Source organism: Schistocerca piceifrons, chromosome 3 (assembly GCF_021461385.2).
Source record: "Schistocerca piceifrons isolate TAMUIC-IGC-003096 chromosome 3, iqSchPice1.1, whole genome shotgun sequence".
NCBI lineage: Eukaryota > Metazoa > Arthropoda > Insecta > Orthoptera > Acrididae > Schistocerca > Schistocerca piceifrons.
Genome location: NC_060140.1, coordinates 321,689,272 through 321,707,136, shown reverse-complemented (window position 1 = coordinate 321,707,136; position 17,865 = coordinate 321,689,272). Strand labels below are relative to the sequence as shown.

The following is a 17,865-nucleotide window of genomic DNA, read 5'->3' as shown; positions in this document are numbered from 1 at the left end:
ATCTAAAAATTCCTCTATGGAGTAGAAGGAGTTGTCATTCAGAAATTCTTTTAATTTCTTCTTATATACTTGTTGGTTGTCTGTCAGACTTTTGATACTATTTGGTAAGTGATCAAAGACTTTAGTGGCAGTATAATTCACCCCTTTTTGTGCCAAAGTTAGATTTAATCTTGAATAGTGAAGATCATCCTTTCTCCTAGTATTGTAGTTATGCACACTGCTATTACTTTTGAATTGGGTTTGGTTGTTAATAACAAATTTCATAAGAGAGTATATATACTGAGAAGCTACTGTGAATATCCCTAGATCCTTAAATAAATGTCTGCAGGATGATCTTGGGTGGACTCCAGCTATTATTCTGATTACACACTTTTGTGCAATAAATACTTTATTCCTCAGTGATGAATTACCCCAAAATATGATGCCATATCAAGCAATGAGTGAAAATAGGCGTAGTAAGCTAATTTACTAAAATGTTTATCACAAAAATTTGCAATGACCCTTAATGCATAAGTAGCTGAACTCAAACGTTTCAGCAGATCATCAATGTGTTTCTTCCGTTTTAATCTCTCATCAATGCACACACCTAAAATTTTGAATATTCTTCCATAGCTATATGCTTCTGATTAAGGTCTATATTTATTAATGGCGTCATACCATTTACTGTATGGAACTGTATGTACTGTGTCTTATCAAAATTCAGTGAGAGTCCGTTTACAAGGAACCACTTAGTAATTTTCTGAAAGACATTATTGACAATTTCATCAGTTAATTCTTGTTTGTCAGGTGTGATTACTATACTTGTATCATCAGCAAAGAGAACTAACTTTGCCTCTTCATGAATATAGAATAGCAAGTCATTAATATATATTAAGAACAACAAAGGACCCAAGACTGACCCTTGTGGAACCCCATTCTTGATAGTTCCCCAGTTTGAGGAATGTGCTGATCTTTGCATATTATGAGAACTGCTTATTTCAACTTTCTGCACTCTTCCAGTTAGGTACGAATTAAACCATTTGTGCACTGTCCCACTCATGCCACAATACTTGAGCTTGTCTAGCAGAATTTCATGATTTACACAATCAAAAGCCTTTGAGAGATCACAAAAAATCCCAATGGGTGGTGTTTGATTATTCAGATCATTCAAAATTTGATTGGTGAAAGCATATATGGCATTTTCTGTTGAAAAACCTTTCTGGAAACCAAACTGACATTTTGTTAGTACTTCATTTTTACAGATATGTGAAGCTACTCTTGAATACATTACTTTCTCAAAAATTTTGGATAAAGCTGTTAGAAGGGAGATTGGATGGTAATTGTTTTATGCAAAGGTATAACAATAGCATATTTCAGTCTATCAGGGAAAATGCCCTGTTCCAGAGAGCTATTACACAGGTGGCTGAGAATCTTACTTATCTGTTGAGAACAAGCTTTTAGTATTTTGCTGGAAATGCCATCGATTCCATGTGAGTTTTTGCTTTTAAGCAAGTTTATTATTTTCCTAATTTCAGAGGGAGAAGTGGGTGAGATTTCAATTGTATCAAATTGCATAGGTATGGCCTCTTCCATTAACAGCCTTGCATCTTCTAATGAACACCTGGATCCTACTATATCCACAACATTTAGAAAATGATTATTAAAAATATTTTCAACTTCTGACTTTTTGTTCATAAAGTTTTCATTCAATTTGATGGTAATACTGACTTCCTGTGCTCTTGGCTGACCTGTTTCTCTTTTAATAATATTCCAAATTGTTTTAATTTTATTATCAGAGTTGCTGATTTCAAGACATGATACACATACTTCTGGATTTTTAATAACTTTTCTTAATATAACACAGTAGTTTTTATAATGTTTAATAGTTTCTGGGTCACTACTCTTTCTTGCTGTCAGATACATTTCCCTTTTCCGGTTAAAAGATATTTTTATACCCTTAGTAAGCCATGGTTTGTTACAAGGTTTCTTATGAGTATATTTAACTCTTTTCTTGGGGAAGCAGTTTTCAAATGTATTTACAAAAATGTCATGAAATAAATTATATTTTAAAGTGGCATCAGGTTCATGGTACACTTCATCCCAGTCTAACTGCTGTAGGGTTTCCCTGAAATTTGCAATTGTTAAATCGTTGACTGATCGTACTACTTTGGAGGACTGTTTAGTATTGCTGAATGGAGCTATGTCATATATTGTAACTAGCTGTGCACCATGATCAGAAAGACCATTCTCAACAGGCTGAGCATTTATCTGGTTAAACTTATCTTGGTCTATAAAGACGTGAATAGGGAGCAGATGATAGGACAGAGTGGGTGGAAACTATAGGATGGAGGGTGCAGGGACAGTAGGTTACCATAAGTTGATGCTGGGATAATTTCAGGAGCGGAGAATGTGTTGTAAGGATAACTGCCATGTGCACAATTCAGATAAGCTGGTGGTGGAGGGGAGTATCAAATGGCCCAGGTTGGGAAGTAACTATTGAAATCAAACATGTTATGTTTAGCTGCATGTTGTGCCTCAGGGTAACTCTGGAGATGGGGGTTATCCTTACAACACATTCTCAACTCCCAAAATTATCCTGGGCTCAGCTCACTATAATGGTAATCTTCTATCCCCACACCCTCCATACTACAGTTCCCACCCTCTCTGGCCTATCATGTCCTCCCTATTCACATTCCCTCATCCTCTTTGTGTGCCGCCCTCTGCCAGTTCACTCACCCATCTTTCCCCTTCCCACCTCCTCTCATTTTCCATCCCCCATTCCCACCTTCCCTCCCTCCCCCCTCTCCCCAACAACCTCCACCCTGCAGCCTCCCAACACTGCACCTGTTGACAATCTTGTCATACCTCCTTCTAGCCCCAGCATGCTTCACCAAACAGCTCTGCTCTCTCCCTTTCCCACCCGCACCCTGATATCTCTTTGCTTTCCCCAACCCCTCAAGATTTCCATTTCCATTCAACGAGACTGTTGCATTAAAGTCTGAGCTGCTGGAGATAGTGGTCATGTGTGTGTGAGGTGTGCTAGATTGTGTGCACGAATGTGTGTGTGTTTCCATTTCTGAAAGAGGCTTTGGCCAAAAGCCGAATTTATAACAAGTCTTTCCATTGTGCCTGACTGCAGCTAATTGTGTCTTCTTTATGGTGAGTAGCAGTCTATCTTTTTCCTTATATTGTTGATATACCAAACTGGAGTTTCCATTGTTCAATATCCATGTTAAATTTTCCATCTTTTTACTTGCCTACTTCATCATATGTAGTGTCCGCCCCGGTAGCTGAGTGGTCAGCGTGACAGACTGTCAATCCTAAGGGCCCAGGTTCGATTCCCGGCTGGGTCGGAGATTTTCTCCGCTCAGGGACTGGGTGTTGTGTTGTCCTAATCATCATCATTTCATCCCCATCGACGCGCAGGTCGCCGAAGTGGCGTCAGATCGAAAGACCTGCACCAGGCGAACGGTCTACCCGACGGGAGGCCCTAGCCACACGACATTTCCATTATCATATGTAGTCATCTTACTGGTGCTTTTTCCATTTCAGAATTCTTAGTTAATGAATATTCTCCTTCCTCTCTTCTTTTACATGTATTTTCATCCTTCTTTCATTTCCCTGGCAGTTATGCAATGTCCATACCTCTTAATTCTCTGAAATTATTAAAGTTCCATTTTGCCCTCAATTTTATTTATAGCTACTTGTTGCCTTTTACTTCCACCATTACTAATGAACTTTCCTCATAATCATCATTGTCATCGTCATCGTCATTGTCATCAACATCTTCTTCTTCTCACTTTTTTTATTTTTTTCAAATGTTCAGTATCTCATTTGCATGAATATAAAGGAGATAGTATTTCATTTTTATTTTTACATGACTACAACCAGGCACACTCTTGTTTTTTATTTGTTTCAGGGTCTTTTCTCATCTGCCCTCCAGCCAGATGCAGGAAGTATTGATCCAGGAGCAGATCTGGTGTGTACTAATTTTTTATTTCATCATGGTACTATAACAAAACACATTTGGCAGTTTTACCTATATACTTCTTAGACATGTAATTTAACCTTTACGTTTATTGTCCTAGTTACCTATTAAATTGCGGATATGAGTGTCCTCTTTTCATCTAGAGACCAGCCAAAGTTGGGGCCATTTTATCCTCTTTCTACATTGCATTGGAGGAAACCAATATAATTTCCCATGGAGATCTTTATTACAAAAGTGCAGCGACATGCCTCAGTCTCCCTTGATTATGGATTTGGGGGGGGGGATTTTGAATAGGTATGATTGAGTTAAAAACTGAGTAATCAATATTTTATATCTATAAATCTATGTCTGCACTCTGCAGGGCACCTCATTGGGTGTGGCGAAGGGTACTTTGTGCACCACTGTTGCTTCACCCCTTTCCTATTCCATTCTTGAACATTGTTCAGGAAGAATGGTTGGTGGTAAGCATGTGTGTGAGCTTGACTCTCTCTAATTTTATCTTCATGGTTTTTTCGTGAGATATGCGTAGGAGGGAGCAATATGTTGTTTGCCTGTTCTAGAAACTTACACTCTCATAATTTTAACAAGAAACCACACAGTGATGCACAGCATCTCTCTTGTAGCATCTACCACAAGAGTTGGCTGAGCATCTTTGTGATACTCTTGTTCTTACTAAATGAACCTGTAACAAACTGCAGTGCTCTTCTTTGGATCTTCTCTACTTCTCCTGTGATCTTGTAAGAATCCCATACTGACAAGCAAAATTTGTGTATTGGCTGAAGAAAGGTTTTGTAAGCCATCTCCATTGTGGGTGGCCAACATTTCCTGAGGCTTGATCCCATAAATCTCAGTCTGGCATCTGCCTTACCTGTGATCAGTTTTGTGTGTTCATTCCACTCTGAATCTCATATTCGTAGATGTTTTATGAATGCAACTGCTCACAGTGATTGTTTGCAATCTTGTAATCATATGAGGCTTAACTGCTAATCCATGCACCAAGTATCAATCCTTTGCAGGTGTTCCTGAATTTTGCTACAATTTTCTAGTGTTGCAACTTTGTTATATGCAACAGTGTAAGCAAAAAGCTCTATGGATCTTCTGAAGTTATCCACAAGGGCATTTATATGTATTTTTACAAAGTAATGGTCCTATAACACTCCCTTTGGGTATGCCCACAGTCCAGCACACACAGTCACTACACTGCTGCTCATTTTAATATGTTTCTATTAGGTCACTTTCTTGTCTGTTTGTCTGTTCCGTACACATTTTGCAGTTAATGAACTAGAGACTTGAAACTTTCAGCATAGCTCAGAAGCGGATCATAGCTCAGAACTTTATGATAATGTTATAATAACTCACTTTTGTGGTTGGTATGTGATGGAGAGTACTTCATTTTTCTCTGTGTATGTTCAGTACAGATTCTGGAACTGACTTCAAACTAATTTCCTGATGAACTAAAGACTTGAAACTTTCAACATAGTTCAAAACTGGATGAAAATACAATATTAACTCACTCTTTTGTCTGGTGTGTGGTGGAGGGTACTTTGTTGTCCTGTCTGTCTGTCCATCTGTCTGTCTGTTTGGTATATATTTTGAAATTGATTTTAAACTAACTTCCCAGTGAGCTAGAGAACTGAAACTTTCAACATAGCTCATAAGTGGATGATAATGCAATATTAACTCCCTCTCATGCCTGTTGTGTTGCCTAGGATACTCTGTCTGTCACTGCTACTTCAGTCTTTTCCTGTTCCAGCCACAAATGTCTCATGGTAAGAATGATTACTGGTAACTCTTTATGTGAACTCAAAACCCTCGTAATTTTTACCTTTATGGTCCCCTGTGAGATGTGCATAGGAGGAAGCAGTACATTGGTTCACTTAGGCGAGCAGGAACTCCAATTAATCTGAAATTTACCTTGTGCCTCTGTTGTAATCTCATCAGAATACTTGAAGATTAATGAACAATTTCACACACACAAACAGACAACCAGAAAATAATTATTTAAACACAAAAACTTTTTAATTCAACAAGTTTTTAAAATGGATTAAAAAAAGTGTAAAATAATTTCTCCTAGCCCCATACAGATCCTAACTCATATAGGTAGTCCCAAAAACCTGTGCTCATGAATATTTAATAGCTATGACATTATTTCTAAAATTTCAAATTAAAAACATGGGGCACATGCACTAGGTAACACTAAGGAGTATAAAGAATAGCTGTTGTTGAGTAAAACCACAAAACAGTTCAGAGCATTCATAATGCAATAAAATTGCTAGTGACTTAGTTGAACTATTCATGCATCAATTATCTGTTGCATGCACCCAGTGTTTTCATTTTCAGTTTTACAAGTATTGTTATTGCTAGTAAAAATTAACAGTTGCTAGTTTTCAGGACTATCTTCATGGGGCAAGGAAAAATTATTTTATACTTTTTATTCCATTTATAAAGATTCTTATTTAAATAATTATTTGTAATACACTGCAACGGCAGTACTCAAAGCAGAAAGGATGCTACACTTCTGCATATGATATCAGAGGAGTGTGATTGGTGTTGTTTTTGTTGATTTTAACCTAGTAGCTACAACAGGGAGCATATGTAGTGCCATAAAAATCAGCAATGACTAAAAATGGCACAACATTTGTATTTATTTAGTTTTCTAAGGATCTTGGGAATTATGAAATGGTATGTTACTGGACAGTCTATGTACAATCCTCTTGTGGCACAAACATATTTACTGAAGACTGTTGTTCTCTTATAAGAAAAAAAGACTGGTAAACAGTAGATGACCTGAACTTTTGCAGAATGATGTGGAGTTTCATTTGCTACAATTCCAATCAGGTCAATGGACGTGGAATGCAGGAAACTTGCGAGGAATGCAATACCTACATTATTTAATGCACCAAATGCACCACCACAACTGTAGCTGAAGGGAAAACAACTGATAATACTATGTAATAAAACTGTTTCCCAACACACAGAAAACCAATTCCACAATTGACTATGAAGTCTTTTGCGATGGAGTCCTTGCATAAAAAGTTCTTAGTTTACTTGCTGTGTCAAATTTGGATAAAATCCCGAGCTTTTGATGACTACCTCCGTCATCTTTGTCAGGGGTAAAACTGACTGTCGTGGGCCAGTGAGGCATCATCTTTTATAAGCAGTGGATGGCTCTTCATTGGCTGGATAAAGTCACGGTGAAAATGGTGTGTATGGAGGTGGCGGCCTCTATGTCCATAGATTTTGTTCGCGTGCTTTATCCAGTGTTGCTTGCAGCACCATCCATCGCAACAGGCAGAGAACTGCAAGGAATGTAAGAAGTCTCCCTCTGCACTCTTTCTTTATCAACTGCGTGCTTCCATGCATTGCTGAGTGCATATCCAGAGTCTCTGTTGAAATTATTTTCACGTAGTCTAATTTCAATTGTTTCCCTGATGACAGAGTCCCAATAGTTTGAAGCGTGAGCAAGTATTCTTGTTTCATCGAATAAAATCTTATGTTTATTTATCAAACTGTGCTCAGCCACTGATGATTTTTCTAGATACCTGTATTTCAGGTGATGCTGATGTTCCACATAGCGATCGGCAACAGCTTTTATAGACTGGACCACGTAATTTTTGCCACACTTGCAAGGAATGCTGTAAATTCCTGGTACTCTCAGGCTGAGATTATCATTCACAGAGACTCCGGATATGCACTCAGCAATACATGGAAGCATGCAGTTGATAAAGAAAGAGTACAGAGGGACACTTCTTACATTCCTTGCAGTTCTCCGCCTGTTGCGATGGATGGTGCTGCAAGCAACACTGGATAAAGTGCGCAAACAAAATCTATGGACATAGAGGCCGCCACCTCCGTACGCACCTTTTTCACTGTGACATTATCCAGCCGATGAGAAGCTGTCCACTGCTTATAAAAGCGGAAGCCTCACTGGTCCACGACAGTCAATTTTACCCCTGACGAAGATGACGGAGGTAGTCATCAAAAGCTCGGAATTTTATCCAAATTTGACGCGACAAGTAAATCAAGAACTTTTTATGCAATTTCACAGTTGTTGCTACATCTGAGCCACAAACAGGTAGAATCTTCAACACATGCACTTTTAAAGCAAAAGTAATCACATTTACAAAAATATATGCATATTAGAAAATCAAGTAAAGTGTAAGATGTGCAAATCTTAAGACACTCTACAAAATTGTTACATATAAAGAAAAGAGCCAGTCATAATAAGAATAGAAAACAACAGAAACACATGCTTCTCATGCATGAAATATGTTTATATTCTATTGGTTTCCAGGAGATAGCAATTACACACATGTTCAGAAATATTTCTTTATGATTAAGTTGTAGCTCATGTCACTGAACCATTGAGATTTGTTTTTTTATATTTATTTCATGATCATTCATGTCTCCTGATATTTTATTAATGCTTGGAATGCAAAAATATAATAACTGTTTCATTAATTAAGTAGAAAAATAATTAAAAACAAACATTAATCAATTTGCTGACTTTCTTGCAGCTACGGCACTAGTGTCATTCCAACTGTTAGATAATAAAAACGTTCACTGCAGTGAGTATCATGACTAACTACATTAGAATGTAGTATGCCCAAAGGCACTTTTACATCTGAAGATTTCTCTATTTTAAGAATAACATGCTGTGTTCCGTTTACTACAAACTCTGCAACCAATCATGCAGCTGGACTGATGTTCCTTAGGCTCATATTTCATTCATTAGGCAGCAGTGTGGAACTGCATTGAAACATCTTCTGAAATTTGAGGAATGTGGCTTGAAGGGCGTTGGTATCCACCACTTTCTAGGTCTCATAGATGAACAGAGCAAGCTGGGTTTCAATGATCCTTGTGGAAAGCTTGTTTATTTCTACAGAGGAGTTTTATTTCTACAGAGGAGTGGTCGTAAGAAATGTTATAATATATGAGCAAAAAACATATTCCAAAATTCTACAGCATACCAACAACAGATATGCCTACGGTTCTGTGCATCTGTTCAGTAACCTAGATAGTCCAAAGCAAGTCATCATAAGTGAAGTTCATGACTGAGGTCAGCTCCAGTAATGCTGTAGCAGTCCAATAAATACTAGGAAATGACTGAACTGTGTTGGTGGACTGTTATTTAAGCCCAGCTCTGGATCTCAGGATTAATTCAAACAAAACAGACATTAATCTAATTGCTGACTTTCTTACAGCGAGGGGACTAGTGTCGTTCCAATTGTCAGACAGTTAAAACTTCCACTGCAGTGAGTATCATGACTGTATGTGCTAGACTGTGGTATGCCCGAACCCTTATGTTGGCATGTCTTGGTTTGTGGCACCTCCTGTGCAAAGTTAGTTTCACTTTCTGAGATCAATTCTGGATTTGTGACACCACCTAGACAGTTAGTGTCTGTTCTTTTTAATGTGTTGTCTCAATCATTCATGGGCTTGGACATATAAGTGTTCAATTTATAAATGACATGTAATGTTGATAAATCACTCCAGCTGATATTCTAATGGTTCTTGTTCAAGTTTTCAGTTACAAAATCATTAAGTGCTCAGTTTCCTTTCTCAAAAATTTAGTTTTGAGTAGTCATATAACCTATAATGGTTAATTGATTATCAGGGTCTGAGAATGCATTTATTACAGGCTGGATGTTAACTAAATTGTGTCATTAAGGCAGCAAAATTACTGTAATTTATGTATGTTACTGAATTTGGTTTGCATAACCACCATCTGTCACTGTTCAACTGTTAGAACATGATTTGTATGATATAAAATGACATAAAAAACTAGAAAAACTCAAACACAGAAGACTTCTCTGGGTAGTTATTGTCCAACATCTGCTGCCATGCTGGTGTTTTGCCATAAGCAGCACAAGCAAGTTATTTGATTCTGGGGAACTTGCATCAACAGGCTGAAAAGACTGAGCTATCTGGGAACAGGCAGAAGAAAATTGAGCACAAAAAGAGGAATTTCTTTGCAACAGTTATCAAATTCATTTCTGGAAACCAAGGAACTTAAACAGATGATAGACATTCACACTAAACACAACATACTCATTGCAGCAGTACAAGAAACAAAAATTTACCTATAAGCAGACCTTTGAATCAGAGGGCTATAAAACTGTCATAGGAAAAGTATGAAAAGGATTATAAAAAATATCCCAAATTTAGGAACAGCCTCCATTGTCAACAGCAGAATTCTAGATTCCATAATAGATTCCCAGTTGCCTAATGGCAAAATATGCATGCTCTTCTTTTAGGCAAAATATGCATGCTCTCCTTAGATGCACAAATAAGTTCTGTACAGGACTGGCGCTAGGATTTTTGGGCCTTGCATAAGCATTCTTAGGCCCCTTCCCCAAATTTTTTTTTTAAACTTCGATTTTTTTTATTAAGACAGAAAATTTTTATGTAAAACAAATATAAAAAAAAGCATTTTTTAAGAAATGGTTTTTAATGCCTACAGTCATTTGGAATGCTACAAAGTAACACTTTCTTTCTAGCTTTTTCAGATGTGAACTATTTTATAATTTTAGTACAATCTAATGAATGGCATAACTCTGACTCTATTGTGACCAGAGCTAATCCAACAAACCACTCTTGCCCCATTGTATTTTCCAAACAATTTGTTCCTAGCTCTTGCAAGAAACCTGAATGACCACTCTGCTTGGGCAACAAAAATAGGGAAAGTGCAGAAAATCCATAAAGCTACTATTACGTGTGGAAATAGCCTGTGTTATAAAAACTTCAATTGTGAATAGCATTGAAAAGGTACAGAGGAGGAAGTAGCTTAGACTCATAACTAGCTACATGAATCTTTTCAACCACAAAATTTCCTTCTTTCAAATATTGCTTATGAACTTCTATGCCACACAAAGATGCCAGGTTTCCTAAGCACTCTACATCTACATCTACATCTATACTCCGCGAGCCACCTTACGGTGTGTGGCGGAGGGTACTTATTGTACCACTATCTGATCCCCCCTTCCCTGTTCCATTCACGAATTGTGCGTGGGAAGAACGACTGCTTGTAAGTCTCCGTATTTGCTCTAATTTCTCGGATCTTTTCGTTGTGATCATTACGCGAGATATATGTGGGCGGTAGTAATATGTTGCCCATCTCTTCCCGGAATCTGCTCTCTCGTAATTTCGATAATAAACCTCTCCGTACTGCGTAACGCCTTTCTTGAAGTGTCCGCCACTGGAGCTTGTTCAGCATCTCCGTAACGCTCTCGCGCTGACCAAATGTCCCCATGACGAATCGCGGTGCTTTTCGCTGGATCATGTCTATCTCTTCTATTAATCCAACCTGGTAAGGGTCCCATACTGATGAGCAATACTCAAGAATCGGACGAACAAGCGTTTTGTAAGCTACTTCTTTCGTCGATGAGTCACATTTTCTTAGAATTCTTCCTATGAATCTCAACCTGGCGCCTGCTTTTCCCACTATTTGTTTTATGTGATCATTCCACTTCAGATCGCTCCGGATAGTAACTCCTAAGTATTTTACAGTCGTTACCGCTTCCAATGATTTACCACCTATGGCATAATCGTACTGGAATGGATTTCTGCCCCTATGTATGCGCATTGTATTACATTTATCTACGTTTAGGGAAAGCTGCCAGCTGTCGCACCATGCATTAATCCTCTGCAGGTCCTCCTGGAGTACGTACGAGTCTTCTGATGTTGCTACTTTCTTGTAGACAACCGTGTCATCTGCAAATCGCCTCACGGAGCTACCGATGTTGTCGACTAAGTCATTTATGTATATTGTAAACAATAAAGGTCCTATCACGCTTCCCTGCGGTACTCCCGAAATTACCTCTACATCTGCAGATTTTGAACCGTTAAGAATGACATGTTGTGTTCTTTCTTCTAGGAAATCCTGAATCCAATCACAAACCTGGTCCGATATTCCGTAAGCTCGTATTTTTTTCACTAAACGTAAGTGCGGAACCGTATCAAATGCCTTCCTGAAGTCCAGGAATACGGCATCAATCTGCTCGCCAGTGTCTACGGCACTGTGAATTTCTTGGGCAAATAGGGCGAGCTGAGTTTCACATGATCTCTGTTTGCGGAATCCATGTTGGTTATGATGAAGGAGATTTGTATTATCTAAGAACGTCATAATACGAGAACACAAAACATGTTCCATTATTCTACAACAGATTGACGTAAGCGAAATAGGCCTATAATTATTCGCATCTGATTTATGACCCTTCTTGAAAATGGGAACGACCTGCGCTTTCTTCCACTCTGATAGTTTATAATTGTCTAAGCTTACACAGTTCTATAAGAATCCAAACGTGTGCCTTATGTTGTCTATGGCAGCATACTTTATAGTTAAGTTACCTACAGGCTCAGGTTTAAAACCTCTCCTGCTGTTTCATCTACAAAGCATTTTTCCTCTGTTTCTCAAAATGTTCAAATGTGTGTGAAATCTAAGGTCATCAGTCCCTTAGCATACACACTACTTAACCTAAATTATCCTAAGGACGAACACACACACCCATGCCCGAGGGAGGACTCGAACCTCCACCGGGACCAGCCGCACAGTCCATGACTGCAGTACCTTAGACCACTCGGCCAATCCTGCACGGCCCATCTGTTTCTCTGTGTTGCAAATTGTTACATACAGTCAGGTGAGATTTCAATATTGTTTGCTAGCCTGCAACTTTCTGCATAAACAGTTTCTGTCTACTTCTTAATCTATTTAATTGTCCCACTAGACTCTTAATATTGACACTGTAAACATCTGTTGTTGGTTCCCATATCTGTTGTGGCTTCCCTTGCTTGAAGCACTACATTATGTGTCTTGAATGCAGCTAATACTTTGTACCACTTTGAAGGCATCAAGTGATATTGAATTAATTTCAAGTAGTTCTGCACAGCCTTTAATCTACTATGTGCCTTGATCTTTGTAACCCTGACAATATCATAGCAAATGGACACACAGAATCTACCCTAGCAGACCATCTGATTTCTGATAGTCTGTGAAAGGACAATCCAATATTTTCTTATAAGGCTTTCCATCTTGGGAGACTAGACTGATACTTACACTTACATTAAAACCTGGTATCAACTGATGGAAATTAACATATGTTTATGAATATTACAACACTTGCTCATATGTAATAATAATATTATTTACGCTACAGTGTCTGATGGATTGGTTGGGCCTTACATGGAAAACCTTAATATTTTTCATTAATTTAACCACTACTTATATGGGTATATGGTTTTTGAAACTATCCCACAGTACTCAGACCTTCTATTCAAAATCATAAATGCACATTTTAAAACTTGCATTTGATATTTGATGTCTTTTTAGTAAAGCATCTGGGGTGGGGGCAGACCTTGGATTCTTTCACCCTCCCACACAAACACACACTCTCACCATCACACCAACACAGGCCCTGGGTGTATCCAGTAGTTAATGGCCATGCACAAATCAAAGAGCCCAAGAAACAAACAGGAAGGAACATTGAGAAGAAGTTGAAGAAATTATTACTAAAATTTCAAATAAATACACTGCAATATGACTGAGGGATTTTAATGCGCAACTGGACAGAGGAAAAATTCAGGAACATTTCTGGGAACTAGCCAGCTCATAAAAAAAGGAACAATAAAAGACTGATAGAACTTGGCAGAACAACCAGAAAAGTAATGAAACACATTGCCTTTAAGCATCTCTCCAGAAAATGGAAAATGTGGAGTTCCAGACTCCAGTGTAGGTGAATTTCAAATACACTATCCACTCAGATTAATGTAAGTGAAGAACCATCATTTGCAGTACAGACTGCTTCAAGACCTGAAGACCTGCAGGAAGAGAGTCATGCCAACTCCAGTATGATGGCCAGCTTCACTGGGTTTATTGGTTGATGATCCATTGCATGAACAGTCTTATCAAGATGGCCTCACAGATTCTTTATTGGGTTTGAATCTGGCAAGTTTGGTGGCCAGGGCAGTACAGTAAACTCATCCTGGTGCTCTTCAAAACCACGTGCAAACAGTGCGAGCTGTGTGACATGTTGCATTGTCTTGCTGGTACATACCATCATGCCGAGGAAAAACAAACTGCATTTACGGGTGGACGCATTCCCCAAGGATAGATAAATACTTGTGTTGTTTCATTGTGCCTTCAAGAATGAAGAGATCACTCAGGGAATACCATGAAAACATTTCCAACACATAATGCTCCCTCATCAAGCCTGGACCCTTCTGATGATCTAGCGGGCATCTATCAGATGGAGCATAAAACATGATTAATCTGAATAGGCCACCTGTCAGCAATCGGTCAATCAGTGGACATCCATTTGCAGTGCTGATGTGCAAATTCCAGCCTTTGTCACCAATAAACAGCAGTCAGTATGGGTGCATGAACCAGGTGCCTGTTTTGGAGACCCATACACAGAGACATTTACTGAATGGTCATTGACGAGACACTGTTGGTAGCCCCTTGGTTCATCTGGGTGGGCAGTTGCTCAACAATTTCACATTTGTTTGGCCATACACATCTCCACAGCCACTGTTCACCCTTTATCTGTGGCTTTGCTGCACCACAGTTTCCTCGATGCTGGATTTGGGTAATACCAAATAACCATGGTGGCATGCGAACTGTTTACAAACTTAGCAATTTCACAAATGCTTCCACACATGACCTGAAAGCCAATGATCATGCCCTGTTGGATGGCAGACAAATTGCTCCAGTTCTGCATTATGACAATGACTGCACTGTTTTCTGCAGCCCCCCTCTCCCCCTCCCCCACCCGACACACTTTGTATACCCTTCACTCCTAATGCTGGGACATGCTGCCTGTGACCGGATATTGCACTTTGACGTCAAAAAAGGCAGTGTTCACATTAATGGGACTGGACCGAGCAGATCAGGTTGCAATATCTAGATAATCCTCCCAAGAAATCCAGGATGTTAAGGTAATAAGAAGTGCTGATTTAGATTCTGACCACTGTAATGAAAGTTAATTTACCACTTAAGAAGAACTAGGAGATAAGCCATACCATGGACTCTGAAATATAACATGCAAAACACGAACGAGGAAGAAACTTTAGTGGTAAACTGGAAACCAGAAATCCAGAAAACTGGGAACAACTGAAACAATAATTTGTTCAAATAGAAAAAGAAACAATTCTTTTGACCAAAATCAAATGGCGGTAGAATTGACATTCATAAGAAGACAAAATGCACGACAAAAATGAAATAAAGATAAAAATATGGAAAACAGACAATATTCCTTGAAACCAGCAAGGAAACAGCCAAAATTATAATAAAGATAAAAATATGGAAAACAGACAATATTCCTTGAAACCAGGAAGGAAACAGCCAAAATTATTAGGAATACAAAGAAAAATTATGGTAAAACACTAAATAACACCTATTTCAAAGTGAAATTTAGAGGTGAAAATTCTAGATGTTTTGAGATTAAATCTGGAGTCAAGGAGGGAGATGGTCTCTCCCAATGCTCTTTAATTGTGTTGTAGAAAAAGATCATTAAGGAATAGAGAATGTCATTCGAAGAAAGCCAAATCAATGAGGGAGTTATGTTAAGTTACAAAAAGAACAACCTACAAATAGACTGTCTAGCACTTCCAGACAACCTAAGTATTTTTTCAGAAATAACGGAAACAGCCACTACACAGACAGAATTGCTGGAAGAATAATCTGGAAAAAAAAAAACAGCTTACAAATCTCCTTTGAGAAAATCAAATTCATGACCATCACAAAAGCAGCTCCCAAGATAATGAAAACTAAATACAGAAAGACTGAGAGAACTGTAGAATTAATTTGAAATCAATTCTCTGGGTGCAAAATCTTGACATTGGATGTATTGGGTATAGATACGCTATCTGTTAGTGAGATATGAAAATTTGAGCCAGTCTGGTGCTCAACCCTGGATTTCCTACTTATCCCAAGTGCTCACCTAAACTATTTTGGTGGTCTATACACACCTAGATCTACCCAAACTTCCATGTGTCATATTGACACATCCTTGTACCATAGTCGCCAACATTCATGACTTGATGCTCACAGTATTCCTCTGCATTCCAGCATCAGTGAGAATGAGACCATCAGGAATTGTGACCAATGATGTTATCATCTTCTGCCTGCCTTGGCATATAATACTAACTTACATGTCTAAAGGAACAGACTATAGAACTGCTGAAAGAACCAGCTGAAAAAGCAGACTTACAAATCTCCTTTGAGAAAACAAGGATAAAGATTAAGGCATTCTCCAAGATATTGAAAAGTGAATATGGAAAAATGAGAAACTAACAAATTCAAGTATCTAAGAGAAGTAACTGAACAAGACATTTCAGCAAAAGCAACGATTAAAGCAAGAGTTAAAAAGATGAAAAAAAGTGTACTACCTCACTAAGGATGTACATAATAAGAAATCAATATTCCTAAATGCTAAACTGAGACACTACAGTAATTCACCCATAAACACTTTATGCTACATAATATTTAATTATAAACAAAAAGGCAATGGGGGAAACATTGATAACCATAGAAAGAAAAATATAAAGGCAAATTTTAGGACCAGCTAAAGAGAAAACACAGTTCAAAATAATTCATAATGCTTTATACTTGTACTGAAAACATTATAGTCATGATTAGGAAAAGAAGAATAGCTTTCTGTGACTACATCCAACAGACTGACAAAAAGGCTGTTCACTTAAAATGGAATTGCATGGTTCCAAAGGTTTTTGTCAAAAACCTATGAAGGAAATGTGGAAGAAAAGAAAGAAGAAACAGTTGGAATAAATGTAGTCAGTAGTGGCTCATATGTAAAAGAAGAAACAGTATATTAACTTGTATAGGTTCAGTGCTGCATTTTAAAATTTACTGTCTACTTCAAATTGATTTTCAGTGTTAACTGCATTGTTTCACATGTTTCATCCATTTTCCTTATTGATATCACTTTTGTGTTTGCTATAACAATGTGTAACACTTGTTCTATATTAATGTCAAAGATTGTTGTGTATAAATGTATTTCATTTCTTAATTATCTGACAGGTACTAGGGCTTAGTTAGTCTGGGGTGCAGCGTGATGAAGACAAGTAAAATCCTTTTGGTATAATTTCGTATCTTATGTTTGATTACAATCCTTTACAGAGAAGAAAGTATATGTCTTGTAGTCCTCAATTTTGATCACAAAAGACATTTATTAACACTTTGATGAATACACTGCAATGCAGAATGAATGACACATAGTCCATAAAAGTTACCTACACTGTGAATTTTCCAGTACTAAAAATGAAAACAATCAAGACTTAACACACAACTTGAACTATGGTGGTGGAAACAACTTGGTGGCAAAACAGTCACTAGACTGTATATCTCTGTCCAGCGAAGTACTGCATAATAGCGGTATATCAATGAGGGTAAAGAATAATTAGTGTAGTACAGCAGAGTCATCATCAGTACTTCAGTCTGCTTTGGAGAGTAACACATTAATAACTGAACAGTACTGAGGCTGGGCCTACAGCCACTTGACCTTAAATTGGCTGGCAGATGGACCCACATGACATGCTAGTGACAAATGGTGGTCCATTCGTAGTGACTCTGCCAGATGTAGGTGTAATGAAGCATATCAGTATTGTGGACTGCCCATTGATATGTTCAGGTGGATTAGAAGGAAATCCTCTATTTCCTTAATTGGTTTTGTAGTACTGTACTGTAATTACATCAGTCATACTGACATTGTTGAGTTCATGCATTTTTGTTACCACTTAGTGTATTTTTTCTACACTACAGTTAACAATCCTAAAATTGACATACAAAGTACTTAAAATATTGGAAAGGCAACCAGTCACCTATTGTGTGTCGATGCTTGGAGCACACTAACACATAACAGAAAGCAGCAATCACAATAGTTTTC

The 17,865-nt window shown here is 38.0% G+C and overlaps 1 protein-coding gene across 1 annotated transcript in view; it reads left to right on the top strand.

The window, feature by feature from the left end:
- LOC124788625 overlaps window positions 1-17,865 on the top strand; it is a 111,660-nt gene that overhangs the window by 74,185 nt on the left and 19,610 nt on the right. Inside the window, exon 12 of the mRNA XM_047255896.1 lies at window positions 3,899-3,958. Coding sequence (XP_047111852.1) covers window positions 3,899-3,958 — 60 coding nt within the window. The remainder of the gene's footprint in view (window positions 1-3,898; window positions 3,959-17,865) is intronic.